The 14,887-nt window shown below is 39.5% G+C and overlaps 1 protein-coding gene and 2 long non-coding RNA genes across 5 annotated transcripts in view; 1 reads left to right on the top strand and 2 right to left on the bottom strand.

The window, feature by feature from the left end:
• Positions 1-14,887, bottom strand: part of LOC309623678 — a 423,847-nt gene that overhangs the window by 109,116 nt on the left and 299,844 nt on the right. The gene's annotated exons all lie outside the window — the stretch shown is intronic.
• LOC309623671 overlaps positions 1-14,887 on the top strand; it is a 386,864-nt gene that overhangs the window by 130,650 nt on the left and 241,327 nt on the right. The gene's annotated exons all lie outside the window — the stretch shown is intronic.
• Positions 495-14,887, bottom strand: part of CCDC192 (coiled-coil domain containing 192) — a 55,381-nt gene continuing 40,988 nt past the window's right edge. The window contains exon 2 of the mRNA XM_082380763.1: positions 495-11,726. Within this exon, the coding sequence (XP_082236889.1) occupies positions 11,523-11,726 (204 nt within the window). The 3' untranslated portion in view covers positions 495-11,522. The remainder of the gene's footprint in view (positions 11,727-14,887) is intronic.

The following is a 14,887-nucleotide window of genomic DNA, read 5'->3' as shown; positions in this document are numbered from 1 at the left end:
TGTGCAAAAGCTTTTAGGTTTAATTAGGTTCAATTTTAAAATTTTGTTTTTATTTTCATTACTCTAGGATGTGGATCCAAAAGGATAATGCTGCGATTTATGTCAGAGAGTGTTCTGCCTATGTTTTTCTCTAAGTTTTATAATATCCAGCCTTACATTTAGGTCTTTAATACATTTTGAGTGTATTTTCGGGTATGGTGTTAGAGAGTGTTCTAATTTCATTCTTTTACATGTAGCTGTCCCATTTTCTCAGTACCACTTATTGAAGAGACTGCCTTTTCTCCATTGTATATTCTTGCCTCCTTTGTCATAGATTAGGTGACCATAGGTGCATGGGTTTGTCTCTGGACTTTCTATCCTGTTCCATTGATCTATATTTCTGTTTTTGTGCCAATACCAAACTGTTTGGTGACTGAAGGTTTGTAGTATAGTCTGAAGTCAGGGAACCTGATTCCTCCAACTCTGTTTTTCTTTCTCAAGATTGCTTTGGCTATTTGGGGGTCTTTTGTGTTTCCATACAAATTGTAACTTTTTTTGTTCTAATTCTGTGAAAAATTCCGTTGGTAGTTTGATAAGAATTGCATTGAATCTGTAGATTGCCTTGGGTAGTATAGTCATTTTGACAGTATTGAGTCTTTCAATCCAAGAACATGGTATATCTCTAGACTATGGAACCAACCCTGGAAGAACTTCCCAGGGTGCTTTTATGGAATCAGTCTTATTCTTTCTCTTATGGTTTGTTGATTTAATTTGGTACCAATGCAGTTCAGAAAGAATTTAGGGTAGGTTGAAAAGGTAAATAAGTTGAATTAGAAGCCACTAAGATAAGAACTTGAAAGATACAGTAAAAAGGAGCTAAAGGTAAGGAAGCAGGTGAGAAGCTTGGTTCACACAGTTTGTGCCCTGACATCCTATATAATCACTTGCTTGAGGTGAGGCACAGAGGGCTTGGCTCCAGCCTTTCTGGTAGTCAAAATAACCATTAATAGAAACACAGAATCCATGGAGTAAAAGCAAGTTCTGTGCTTGGTGGAATTGACAATACTCCTGGTGCAGAAATTGCGGAAAGACATACTCTCTGGTAGAATAATAAATATCCTCAATAATAATCTGACAACAAATACATTAATTAGCTCCATCAGACAATTTTTTAATAAAATGTTCCTAAAGTAAGTCATTAGCATCATGCCATACCATCTCTCTGTCATTCAATAAAAACAATACTAGGACAACTTGAGCAGTCTAGATGTGTGGCTTTCTGCTGATCTCACTTAATTCAGGAAGGATTTTAGGGTATCTACCTGAAAGGAAAAAACGGACCATATTTCAGGTACTCCTCTGTGATATGCTTCCTTTCATTCAAGCTTTTTAAAGCTAAGTACTGAGCCCAAGATGACACTCCTGTTCAGCCCCTGTTATGCAGTTAAGCACAGAGCTGTAGAAATGGTCAGCTGGGTTGGGGCTAGAACTGACATCTTCTTTTGGAAATTGTGGAACCTGAAATGATCTTTCTTGTATTGAAAGGTTGCTCACTTTCCTTTACCCACTCACTCATTGATTGACTGATTCATTCATTCATTCAACAAATGCGTATTGAGAACCTACTAGTTGGCAGACACCATGAATCAGACCCAGGGTCTACTCTCAAGAAGCTTACAGTCTAATCAGGGATAAAGACAGACACACAATTAAATTACGAGGAGATAGTTCTACAGAAGGCTTCAGAAGACATTCTCCAGAGGAAGAAATGAGCTGAGGAAGTACTGACAGGATACAAGATTCTCCTTGGAAATTAATCTTGAGTCTTTGATTAATCAACTTCCTAGCACTCTCTAAACAAACTGGCAGCTAAAATGAGGTACTTTATTCTAACAGGTTATTAACCACAACCCCATAAAAATTGTGGAATTGTTACTGACACGGCCCATTTTCAAATAACTGTTAATAACTTTTTTGAACCTTGGTATGTGTCAGGCACTACGCCAACTACTTCATAGGTATTATCTCATGTCACGAGTTTTAGTATCTTCCACAGCACCCTATCAGGCTAAGTAATGTTATTAGCTGCTTTCCACAGATGACAAGAGCAGAACTTTAGTAACCTTTGTTCAGTCGTGCAGGTGGGGTAGCAGGGCTCAGTTTCCAGCCCAGTGCCTAGCTCTCTGTTACTACTCTTCTGCCCAACAGGAACTCGATACCAGAATCAGTGGCCTTCTATTAGATGCTTGTAGTAATAGTATAGGGTGAGTTCTGTGTGAGCCTTAATGGCTGGCAGTTTATAAAGGTTAATGCAGCTCAGGATCAAAGGGGAAAGTGCTGGGAACAATCCTACATTAGTCCCACCTGATTTTTTTTGACAAGTAGGTAGAGATTATACCAAAAATCTATACTGAAATGCTTGGGCCTCTAAACTCTGTATATGTTTTTGAGAGGATATCGGTATGAGAAGTCCCAGCTTATCAAGTAAAAAAATGAAATGTATGTTTGAAGAAATACATAGTTAGCTAATAGTTATTTACAGAAAAGGTAGAAAGGGTATACCATGTGTCTAGTTAGGTGGCTTACAAAGATCAGACATATGCAATGGTTCTAAAGTAGCTGGAGTAGCAGGAATTGTCCTTGGGTGCTTGTTCAGCTTAAACTTATTTATCTTCTATAGAAAATGAACAAACAAGACTCAGATCTGGTTAAAGAGGGGAAGATGAGCCTCCTGGGTATCAGCCAGGATCCAGGCTTGCTTGATGTGACTGATCAAACTCAGTCCTCAGGTCCCTGCCCCTCAATCTGCCTTCAGTAGTGGATCCTACGGCTAAGATTAGTGGTTCTCACAGCAATGTATTGTACTTTGGCTTTTTGAGGAAAAAACAAAAAACAGAAAAAGAAAAAAAGAAAAAGGTAAGTTTAATTAAGGAAGATCCTGGTGGCACTCCAAAGTGTTATGTTGGATATCACCTCATCCATGTGCTATTAGTTATTTAACCACGCCTTGCTGGACAGGAACCATTTAATGGCTCACAGTACAGAGGGTACTGACTTCAGAGGTCATGAGCAACCCACTGGTGTGAAGTGAGAGCTCAGATCCCTCCTATTCCAAGCTCACCAAGAAGTTTGGCAGCAACACCCACCAATGGGATTGGAAAGCCTCTGTTATTCTTATATGATTTGCAGCGTCTCTAGATCAAGCACATGTGAGATGAGCCAGGGAATAACCACATAAAGGGTTAAGATGAAGGTTCAAATAGTCACTGAGTCCAGATAATGCAACCAAGGAAAGAGGGCAGCAGAGAGGGTTAACTATAACATAATCAACTAATGCAATAAAAATATTTCTGAGATTTATCCCACATGCAGCCATTTAGTACCAACAGGTTTTGTTCATTAATAATCATTGAGGAATTTTCCATTTAGATTAATGTGTCTGGCTCTAAAAGAATGGCCCACAGGGAAGGAATTTCCCCATTCCTCATTGAAACCAGGTAGGGCTCTATCAGATCCTGCTACCAAAGTTTCTCAGGCTGATTCACTCTGCTGTTAGGTCTATAGGTTATAATAAAGTTAAAAGATCATAAAAATTAATTTATTGATACAACCAGCATGTGTGTTGGCATATATATTCAGCAAAAATTCTCAATTAAAACTGAAATCAAGTTTATGAAAACACGATCCCTGGAGTCAGAATATCGACATTCAGGTCTTCTCTTTGCTCACAGCTGTTTGCTGTGAGCAGGCTTCTTACTGTCTTTGACTCACTTTCTTGACCTGGTAAAGGTGGAGTACTACCTGCCTCACAGGACTGTTGTGAAAAACAGATGACATAATGTGAGTGGGAGCATTTAGAAAACTGTAAATTGTTATATTACTCTAAGGTATTATTACTCTAAAGTACTGTCATAATACCTTAAAGTTAGTCATGACAAGCTGCAGGAACGAAGTGATACTTCTAGAGTGCATAGAAGTGTGGGCTTTAGAGAGGAAGGAGCAGGAAGATCATTCTCCTCTGGCTCGTCAGTTGGACAAACATGTCCTGCATGCCACTATCCCAGCTTGCTGTACTAAGAACCAGGCCTGGAGATGCTTCCCAGAGAGCATGAGGACAACAGTGAGATGCTGGTCAGGGACGATGCTGCCTGTGAGAGCAGAGGGCCTAGGCTGAAAGTGATAGGGATTGGACTGGACTGTGCGGTGATTCGCAGACATGAGCCATCATGAGAATCACCGGAGAACTTTAAAAACACATATTGCTGGATCCCACTCCCAGAGTTTCTGGTTCAGAAGGTATGAGATGAGGCCTCAAAATTCACATTTCAAGTCCTAGGTGACTCTGATGCTTCTGGTCCAGGGGCCACACTTTGAAGACTGTTTGGATAGTATAAGAATTTCAGCTTCTCAGCTGTAAACAACCAAATCTGATTCTGATGAGCATAAAGAAAAAGGGAATTTTCTTCAAACTAATTAGGATTATTTGATGGTTCCTAAAATGGACAGGAGTCAGATCGTGTTCTGGAGCCCACACGCCACAACTAGAGAGAAGCCCGTGCACTGCAACTAACGAGCCCATGCGCTCTGGAGCTCGCGTGCCACAATGAAAGATCCCACATGCCGCGACTAAGACCTGACGCAGCCAAATAAATTAAATTAATTAATAAATTAATTAAAAATAAAAAGAAATAGACAAGAGCTAGAGCAGTTCTGGTGCAGTAGTGCACACTCCTTAGCCATGATGCTGGGGTGTCTCTGTAGGATATATCAGTTCCAAGTGTTTGTCCTCTCTTGCTTCACATGAATTAATATTCAGAGTCCAATTGCCTTAGGGCACATGCCCAATTCCCAGATAGCAGCTGATAAGGTACTTTGAATTATAGTCCTTCCAAGACTTCGTATGATGGGAGAGATGCAGTTGGAAAGGCTATCAGGGTACCGCTGAGTGCTTAGGCAGCCAAAAAGCAGCAACAACAAAAACAGCTCATGTTCTCTATCATAGTAGAAAAAGACCAATTAGCAGAGGGCCTGGAATTTTAGGGGAGAGGAGTCTGACTTGATCTAAATTGGTGACTCTTGTAGATCCTTACTTTGTAAAGTAAAATGGTAGTCAGTAGCTTCTTTAGAGAAGGAAAGGGAGAAGTTAAACCAACTCTTTGGGAAAACCTTGTCATGGTATTCATTGTGGTCTCTTTATGCCTGTGCTCCTGACTCTGAGTATCAGGACTGTTGTTCCAGGTCTAAGTATGTCCTTAGAAACTGTAGGTCAGGAGCTCCTGATTTCAAAGACACACTCATCTAACCTACAGCTTGAATCACCCTGTATAGTTCATTGGAAGGGTTTCTTCTTCTGGATATTTGTAAGTGTTTAGTTTATTATGAAATATTTCAAGCATACAGGACAGTATAGAGAACAACACAACACTCAAGCACCTACCACCCAGTTGCCCAGATTTCTCTTTTGAAATAATCCCATTGAATATTATAGAACTTTTGGCTCTGGTAAATCTTGGAGGTAACTAGACCAAGAGATGAGCTGGCCATTGGGATGGAGGTGAGGGGTAGGAGGAGGCAAACCTCTGGACTACTGCAGATAATCACATCGTCAACGACACAGCAAATGCACAGGGCTGAGTACTTATATTTCCCAAATACTAAAAATAGGAAAGCAATAGATTCAACAATTTAGAAGGCATTCATTTGAAAAGGATTTTTTTAAAAGATACCTAGTCCTGATTCAAATTACCCTAAAATGAACAATAATCTTTAAGTTATTATAAACACTCACTTGCAATATTTGTTTAATCCCGTATAGGTCTCTAAGCAGATAAAATCATGTGGGAGGGAGTGATAAAAATGCCCAGGGCAGGTTAGCCCTGTGGGTGGCTCGACTGGGTGTCCACGGGTGCATTGGGAGGCACAGCCCTTTGTAATCTTTTAAAAGTATAAGCTATGACCAGGCAAAGTCACGTTCATGGGATGAGATTTTAATCTTCAAAATGCTAGCAGTGACAACTCACTCTTAAATGTTGAGGCTTGTATCTTCTCTACATTTCATAGCTATCAATTTAATTATACAATAATAAAATTTAACTATTGGGCTCTAGAAGAGTGAACTCTAAATAAAAAGAAGCTAAGACCTTGGCTTGTTAATTTTCATGTTAAGACCCTAATTTCCTTTCGATGCTCTTCTTACTTCTTCTGAAGTTGAGGTTTCCCACAACTCTATTTTCTTTCTCTTCTATGTTGTCCTTCTATTTCCACTCTAAGGAATCATTACTTTTTGTCCCTTCCATGTCATAACTTGAAAGTATCAAATTCAGATGAAAGTATGCCTCATGTAACTGGCATTTCTAAGGAATAAAATGTCATAAAATAACTTTCCCAGAGATTTAAAGTGGGCTCTTATAAATTCCAAAATAGCCTTATTTTTAATTTAGCCATTTTAACAGTTCATTTCAATGAAACCTGTACAAGGCATTGAACCAGACACTGTGAGATGCATAAAGAAAAGCAAACTTGCTCTCTATCCTCCAGGTGCTCACAGTCTTGGGGAAGAGCTGGGCCACATCAAATAATTCTATTTTGGGTCATAGTGTGACAAGTGATAGAAGACAGGTGTTGAGAAGTGCTATGAAAGTATCAGGGAAGGAGAGATCACTTCAGGTTTGATGGTCAGACAAAACTTCCCAGAAGGAACAATCTTGATAAAAAATGGGGAAAATCTGGCAAACACAATGGTGGGGACAGAGAGTCCAGTTGCCAAAAAATTATGAGCAAACATCCCAGGGCAGGAATGCGTGGGCATCCTTGGGGGTCGCAGGTGTGTGATGGAGAGGAGACAGGAGAAGGGGTCGGGTCCTCATTTTCAGTGTGAAAAATGCCATGGTCAGGAGGTTGGACTTTATTCTGGGGAAATGGACAACGATTTCTTTCCTCTAGGCATCGGAACAGGGGAAATGACGCGATCAGAGTAAAATTCAATTCAGTTCAGCAAACTGTATTGAGTAGTTGCAGTGAGTCTACCCTGTACTGGTGTAATGGATACAGACACACATTCTTGGTGCTGCCCTCAATGACCTTCATGTCCAGTGGAGGACAGAGGTGTAAACAGACAGCATCGATAAAATGTAGTATTTTGAGCTAAAATAGATATAAGTACAGGAGGCTATAGGAGCCCAGAGAAGGTAATCTGGGAGCTAAGGGAGAAGTTGGTCCCTGATACGAGTCTTATACAAAGAGTAACGTTTATTCGGATAAAGAAGAGAGAGAAGGATAGCCTAGACCACAAGAACACAGAGAGCAAAGTCACAGAACACCAACCGACATTGGCTATGTAGAGAAAACAGTTACATTTTACTAGCCTGCTGGGCGTGAGGCCGAGAGTGGAGTGAATGAGAACAGAGAGATGAAAGGTAGGGACAGTCCTGTGGTTCCCTCACCAGGGCGGTGGCAGGGAGGCCAGGAGAGCCCTGCAGAGGTCGCATCCTGCAGCAGGGTTATACTTGGGAGGTACCGCCCAGACAGGAATTCCAAACTCTGCACACGACTTTTACGCACTTAAGGAGGTTTAAGTACAAACTGCCCAACAACTCCTATTAATACTGTTGGTTATTTCCTAACCTTAAGCATCCCCAGCACTCCCAGGAGCCTATCTCCTCACGGCATCCTCAGGGCTCCACTCCCACCACCTGGGTCCCTTATCCCCCTTCTCTGACTCTCCAGTACATTTCATTCTCCCTGTGAGTGTTAATCTTTGGCTCTGTTTGGTTTTCTGCCCCCACCCCAAATCCTACACGTGGCTTTTATCCTTTCTCTCCTCTGCAAGCAGGGCTTGATGATGTGAGAGCAAGTGGGCTACACTGTGATTTGGGTGGGGCGGTGGGCAAGGGTAGTGAGGGCTCTGAACTTGAATATGTTGATAATTTGGGGCCAGTTGCAATAACTGAGATATATGATGGTCAAAAAGAGCTAGGGATTGGCAGGATAATGGTATCAAAGACACGGAAGAGAGATAACGTGTAGAAGCATACTCAGAGGCTGACAATTAACTAAATGTAGGACGGAAGCAGAGACAGGTGGGATTTTAACTCTGTTTTGTAGTTTGGATCTAGAATACGTAACAGCAGTGTGATGTTATTCGCCATGCCTGAGGGACACAAACAGAGGAACACACTGAAGAAATGAGAATAGAAGATGATCAATTTGACTTTGTGTGTGCTGAACCTAGGTTATCAGCAAGATATTCAGGTCATATTTAGCAAGCCTAGTGCTTTAATTCGATGCAGTGTGCCAGCAGTCTCCAAAGTTGTGTGCTTAAAATATCATTCAAGGACAAACACCAATGGAAAATGACATATGCGGGCCTTTTTTGGAGATTGATTGTACACTGGTAAGTCCTGCAGTAAAGAAACACATTTAATTTAACTTTATTTCCAATGCCCCTCTCATTTTTTGTGCAGAATACCTATTAACATAGAATGTTTTTCTCCAGGAACAGTGTTTTAAGAAATGCTTATTATAGCACTAAGGAGATGTAATCAGAAGATGATTAAGATAGAAAGAACTTGGAGGGGGTGGAAGGGGTTGCTTATTTGCATGGAAGAGTTGAAGAATTATGAACTGGTTAATCACTCACAGCGGATATGGGGAGAAAGGAGATTGGAGATAGAACCTTTATCAACACCGTTTGACACCTCCAGTGGCCTGTAGGGAATATAATTTGGAGAGACAGCAAGTTGTGACAGCAAAAGCATGGATTTCAGAATCGACGTGTGTGACAAATGATCTAATTTCTAAGACTCAGTTTTCTTATCTGAAAAACAATACTCACCCTTTTGAGCTGTATTGAGACAAAATAGATAACATATGAAGCACCTACCCCATAGGAGACACATAGTCCACTCTCAGTAAACACTATTACTAGTATTATCTTCATTTAAATATTCTCGGTGAGTTGAAGCAAAACTTTGATGATTGTACTGCTATGTTATAATCTGAACATTGAACAGTTACACAGAGGAAATCTCAGTGGTTGGTATCAAGGCCCTAAGATGAGGGAACACTAGCAGTTCAGACACGCCTGGAACAGGATCAGCGTGGTACAGGAATAGAATCCACAGATGCTAGGCAGTGGAAGAAGACACCACAGGAATTTCCCAAAGGCAACCATGACCATGTTCTTCCATCAGTTTTTCACGAAGAGAGGCTGGAGGCTAATAACTGAACCTTAGCGACTATCTCTCCTTAAAAAATTCTGAGCTAAAAACTCCCCGAGCGAATGGCTGTAGGTATCCATCTGGCATGCGGTGACATCCTCTGACAAAAGTCATTATCTGACACCCTGAAGGGCAGGCCAGGGGAGAGGCATCTGAGACAGAATGCTGGGCTAATGAGATGTACTTCTGTCTGAGTCTGTCACAGTGCCACAGATGCAGGCCTTAGTCATGTTCAGTATTGGTCAATTGAGCACACGAGGCCAAAAAGATTCTAAATTTAGAGTTTAAAACTCTGCTAACTGCCACAGCAGATTAGCTTTTCTCTACCCCAGCACAAAAATGGGGCAATTACCGTGATTTTATCCAGATCAGCTCATTGCAAATCCCAAAGGGATGGTGACCAGAATTTATTATTTTGCAGTCTTTTCTGTTGGACTTTGGGGCTGCAGCCTCTCAGGTCTCAGATGGGTCTGAGTTTGTTGTTGTTCAGATTGGCCATTGAACATGACTGGCCACTGTTCTTAATCAAGAAGTCATCCCATAACACCCAGGATATGGATGGAGGAGATAGCTAAAAAGATGGCGAGCAACTCTTTGAGGAAACACTTAAGGCAGCAGGGTTGTTCAGATCCTTGGGAAGGGACAGTGGCAGGGTGACGACCACTGGTTTATGCACGTGGATACATAAGGCTATTGTGACAGGAGATGCTCATTAGTTGTTCTCTGAGTGAAGACAGGCTAAAGTAAAAATGAAAATTTTCCTGGAACTTCAGAGGGTCTCTCTCTCAGGGGAGGACTTGTAGCACAAAATGGACAGTTCTATATCCGATTTGTTTATATGAGCACTTGCCTAAAAATCACAAGACTGGGGCAAAATAAATATATATAAAACAATGCTGCTCAAAATATGGTGTAAAGATGGGCAGCAGCAGCAGCATGTGAATCTAGCATCCCCTAGAAGTACATATTCTCAGGTCCTATCCTAGGCATATAGAAAACTCCAGGCAATTTGTTCTTAAAAGTTTTCCAGATACTTCTTGATCTACTAAAGTTTAAGAAGCACTTCCTTAGGCCTATATGTGAGGTATCTATAATTTCCACTTCCATTCACTCACTAAACTAGCCTGACTTGCTTGTCTTTCTACCCTTAGTTTCCAGTTCTCTTATCCTGATAGTACCTGATTAGACCATCTGATTATATATAAGAACTCAGTTTTGTAATTTTTATCATCAACATAAACCAGAATTGAATTTATGGAAAGCAACTTTGTAGAGGCAATAAAAATACTGATGCTTAGCTTTGTGATTTGGTTTGCAGCAGAGAAACCGTAGTTATAACTTCTGAAAAATTTCTGTTCATTTCCAGAATAACAATGATATAAATTAAGGCATGAATAAAGGAGAAAAACACTTACATAGGCTACAAGTTGCTCCTGGGAAGCTTTCACTTCAGCTTGTAATTTTTCAATACACTGAAAAGGAGCAAAGTTTAGAAACAAAGTACGTAACTCTTCCTTTTACACGTTCAAAGTGTTCCAGATATAAACATGTACCAGTTCTCATATCTTATGAATGGCAGCATTATCTCAGCTAGATGTTTTGAAAATCATCATTCAAGAAATCATCGTTCCCCCCCCCAAAAAAAAGAAAGAAAGAAATCATCGCTCCCATCCCTCTCTCTCTTCCACTCTGTGGAAGAATCCAACAACAGAGTACATGAATTATTAATAATTAGCAGATGATTGGGAAAAATAATGTTTGCTTGACGTACTGCAGGTAATGTTAACCCATTTTATATCATATATGCATATATGTGGGAGCCAATGTATTTGTATCTGCCTTTGGAATATATGGATATGTTTTGTGTGAATATACATATTTACATATAGTTACAGATTATCTATCCCAAAGGCAGATACAAACCAATATGATAAACAAACAAGAGATAAATTTATGTAATGACACATATATAAATGTCTAGAAATTCAGAGATTGGTAATTTCTTATAAAGTAATTTATTAAAAGTCAGTGAAAAATTTTCTGATCCACTTGTTTCACTACAGAGAAAGAAGCTATTCCTTGATTAAGTTCAACCTTGAAAACCAAAAAACATTTATGTAGTCAATATCATGTACAAAATAAATAGAATATTCAGCTAATATGGTTCAAAAGAATACATATCAAGCAAACTTTAAAAGTATCACCAAGAAAGTTAATTTTTTTATGTGAATATTCATCAAGGAATACAGTTATATTGAGCAAATACAAATACTGTTATTGACCATCTTGAACTTGAATACAGACTTCCAACCCAGCCAGAAATAACTATAGAATTGTCAGTTCATATAAGTTTAGGTAATCTTTAGAAATAAAGATTATTTCTCTTCTACAACATACCTGGTCTTTTGCAAGGACCATTTTTTCATATGGTTCCCCACTGTCTTCCTTTCGGTCCAGAGCCTCTAGTTTTTTCTCCAGCCAGGAAACTTGTTCAAGTAGCTTTGATTTTGTTCCTTCAGAGGCTGCAAGCTAAAGACATTTGTTTGTAAGTATATGGAAGTACAATGATTTTTTTAAAAGCTCCTTTTAAAAGTCCGACATAAAGGAATTGCCTTCCACCAATATCTATTAAATATGAAAATGGCTTTTGAAACATTCCTCATAGATGACAAATGACTAGTATAGAGAGTTAAGGAAATAATGTTGATTTTATTTATTTTTAATGATAAAGATCTTTCTGAGCAAGAGATGAGACCACATAGTTCAGCAGGCAGAGAGATTTGCGGTGCAACAATCTCAACAGTCATCTTTATTATGTTTAAACATTGCACTTTACTTGTACAGCTGAATCTGAAATCTGTATTGTGGTTTACATAGGGTTCTTGAAACTTAACTCTTGGGGGACTACAGCTGTCTAGAAAGAGCAGGAGTTCTGACTCCCTTGGATCTTTACCATTAAGCAGTGAGGTAGAAGGAGCTGAAGGGAAATGCGGGAATTTCTAGTTAAAGTCTGATCAGTGGCAGATCTATGCTAAACCATAACCAAAAAATGTCTAGAGGTGACTGTTTTACTGTTTCCTCTTGAGGAGAGTGGTAGTTTGATAGTCCCTAGTCCCTCAGCTCCCTTGGAGAGACCCTGGACTAGCTTCTTCTTTCATTCAGGAAGCTTATTGTGTTTTTTCTCTATAGCTCAGCAACAATTCTGAAAGAGTTCCTGGAAAGGGACACACAACCTTGTATTCATTCCAACTCTCATGCTCTTAGGCACGGCTTATCTCTAAGTATGTCTTTCGTATTACTCCAAGTATTATTGCAAAGCATACTGTCTCATCTTGAAAAGGGCAACAAATATTTAAAGACAATTTACCAAATGGAGAAGCATTAAGAGGTTGGTCTGCCATGGAAATAAGTTGGGCACATCATATATACTGGTATCCATCCATCCATCCATCCATCCACCCATCCATCCATCTATCCACCCATCCACCCATCCACCCATCCACCCATCCACCCATCCACCCATCCACCCATCCATCCATCCATCCATCCATCTACCCATCCACACCATCAGTCACTCAACAAATATTTGTCTAGTTGGCTCTCTGTGCAACCATTGTGTTATGTGCAGAGGATGATGAAAGTGCAGCAGGAAGGTCAGAGGGAACACATATGCTGTGAACTGTTGGCTTTGCTTTTCAGCTCTCAGTGACCTGGGAGGCCTCCGGTGCTCCACATGGGCACTAACACATTTAACTCTCAGGCACATGATGCTTTGGAAATGTAGTCTGGTTTCTCTGAGCACCCTTCCATTTTATCACAGAGTTTAGTGTAATGGCTAAAGACACGGACTGTGGAGTCAGAGCCTTTGGGTAAAAGTCCCAGTTTGCTATTTGCTATCTCTGTGATTTGGAGAAGTTGCTCAGACTCTCTGAGTTTGATTTTCCTATCTGTAAATGGGAATGGGGATAAAAAGAATAGTACTTACCTCATGCATTTGTTTTGAGGTTTATATGAGTTTATACAAGAGAAACACTTAGAACAATGCCTGGAATAAAGCAAGTACTCAGTAGCTATTATTATCATTTCTTCCACCTCCTCTAGACTTCTGTAAGCATTCATATGGGTTCTACCCAAATATTTATTATTTATCAAATTGTAAAATAAAGTATCTGCAGACATCACAGCCTCTGTGAGCTGGTTACTCTAAAGTCAAACTGTATTTTGTTTGCTAACTTCCTGTAACCACTCTCGTCTTCAGGAAAAGAGGCCCCTCTAGGTCTGATATTTTCTTTAATCTCAAATATATTCTTTCTCAATCTGGCCCATTTTGTTTCCATAGCCTGACTGATCTATGTAATTCATCCAGTCACCATTTTAAAATCTATTCCTATTGTTTTTTAGGCCTTTATTCATTCACTCAATAGATATTCATTTATTCACTGATTGTTAAAAAATACGTTGGATATTTATTATATGTAAGACTTCGGAGGTAAAAACTGAAGGTGATACTGTTTATATTTTAGAAAACTCACAATTTACTCAGAAAAGCAGACAATTTAAAACTTTTATATAATATGAAAGTGTATAGATGAAGAAGAAGAAGAATATTAATAATACTTAATATTTACTGGGTGCTTACTACATACCAAGTATTCTGAGAATGTTTTGTTTTCATATTTATTCATCTCAATTCAGCTTCATAACCATTTTGCAGGTAAGGAAATTTAATAAATTCAATGAGGTTGTGTAAGTTGTCCAAGGACATAGCAAGTAAATATTGGAACCCAAGTTTTCAGTAGTGGACATTGGGTCTGATTCCCTAAGCCCAAATCTGACCCCAGAAGTGGGGCCTGATAATCATAACAATCCCATCCTCATTCTTGCTGATTGGTTTAGGAATCAAGGTCTAAACCAATCAGAGCCTGGCTTTTCTCTGGCAACAGTTAATGTATGAAGAAATGTGACCTAATTTGGACCACTCACTCTGCACAGAAGGAACCTTGATGATTTGGAAAAGTACTTTCTCATATCTCTACCAGATATGAATGCTACTGTAGCCATCCTAAAAACATCCAGGAAACCAGTTATATAATGAAGCTACACTCTGAATGGAAGTGTGGACAACAGAAAAAACCTGGGTCTTGTTGACATTATTGAAATGTTTTATCAACTAACTTCGAAGCATCTCCTACCTTGGGACTTACACTTAGTGAGCTTATAAGTTTCCATATTATTTAAGAGTTGAGTTGAGTTTTCTCTTACTTGCTATCATAAGCTTTCTACTGATACATTGTCTGATTCCAAAATTCCATGATCTTGACCACAGGTGAGTAAAGTCTATGGAAAAACAGCAGTAACTAACACTTATTTGGTAGCTACAGCATACCACACATTTTGTTTGTATTTTTTGTTGTTACTATTTTAAAGATTGAGGGTTAGGTGTTTTTAGGGGCAGATCAGCTTGCCCACAGCTAATAAGAGCAGGTTGGATTTGGATCTACATTGGTCTGCTTCCTACTCTGGGTTCTAAATTATATCCAAACCCTAACTCTGAGGCTGCCTGCAAAGATGAGATCTATGATTCCCCCCACACACACACCCTACCCCCGTGATCATGTGGCTTTCAGCATTCTTTCTCAGTGTGTTTACTTATTTACCTGAAGGAAATTTATTTTCCTTTTTCCTAAGAC

Source organism: Balaenoptera borealis (assembly GCF_965194805.1).
Source record: "Balaenoptera borealis genome assembly, chromosome: 2".
Taxonomy (NCBI): Eukaryota; Metazoa; Chordata; class Mammalia; order Artiodactyla; family Balaenopteridae; genus Balaenoptera; species Balaenoptera borealis.
This window is presented reverse-complemented; position numbering and strand designations above follow the sequence as displayed.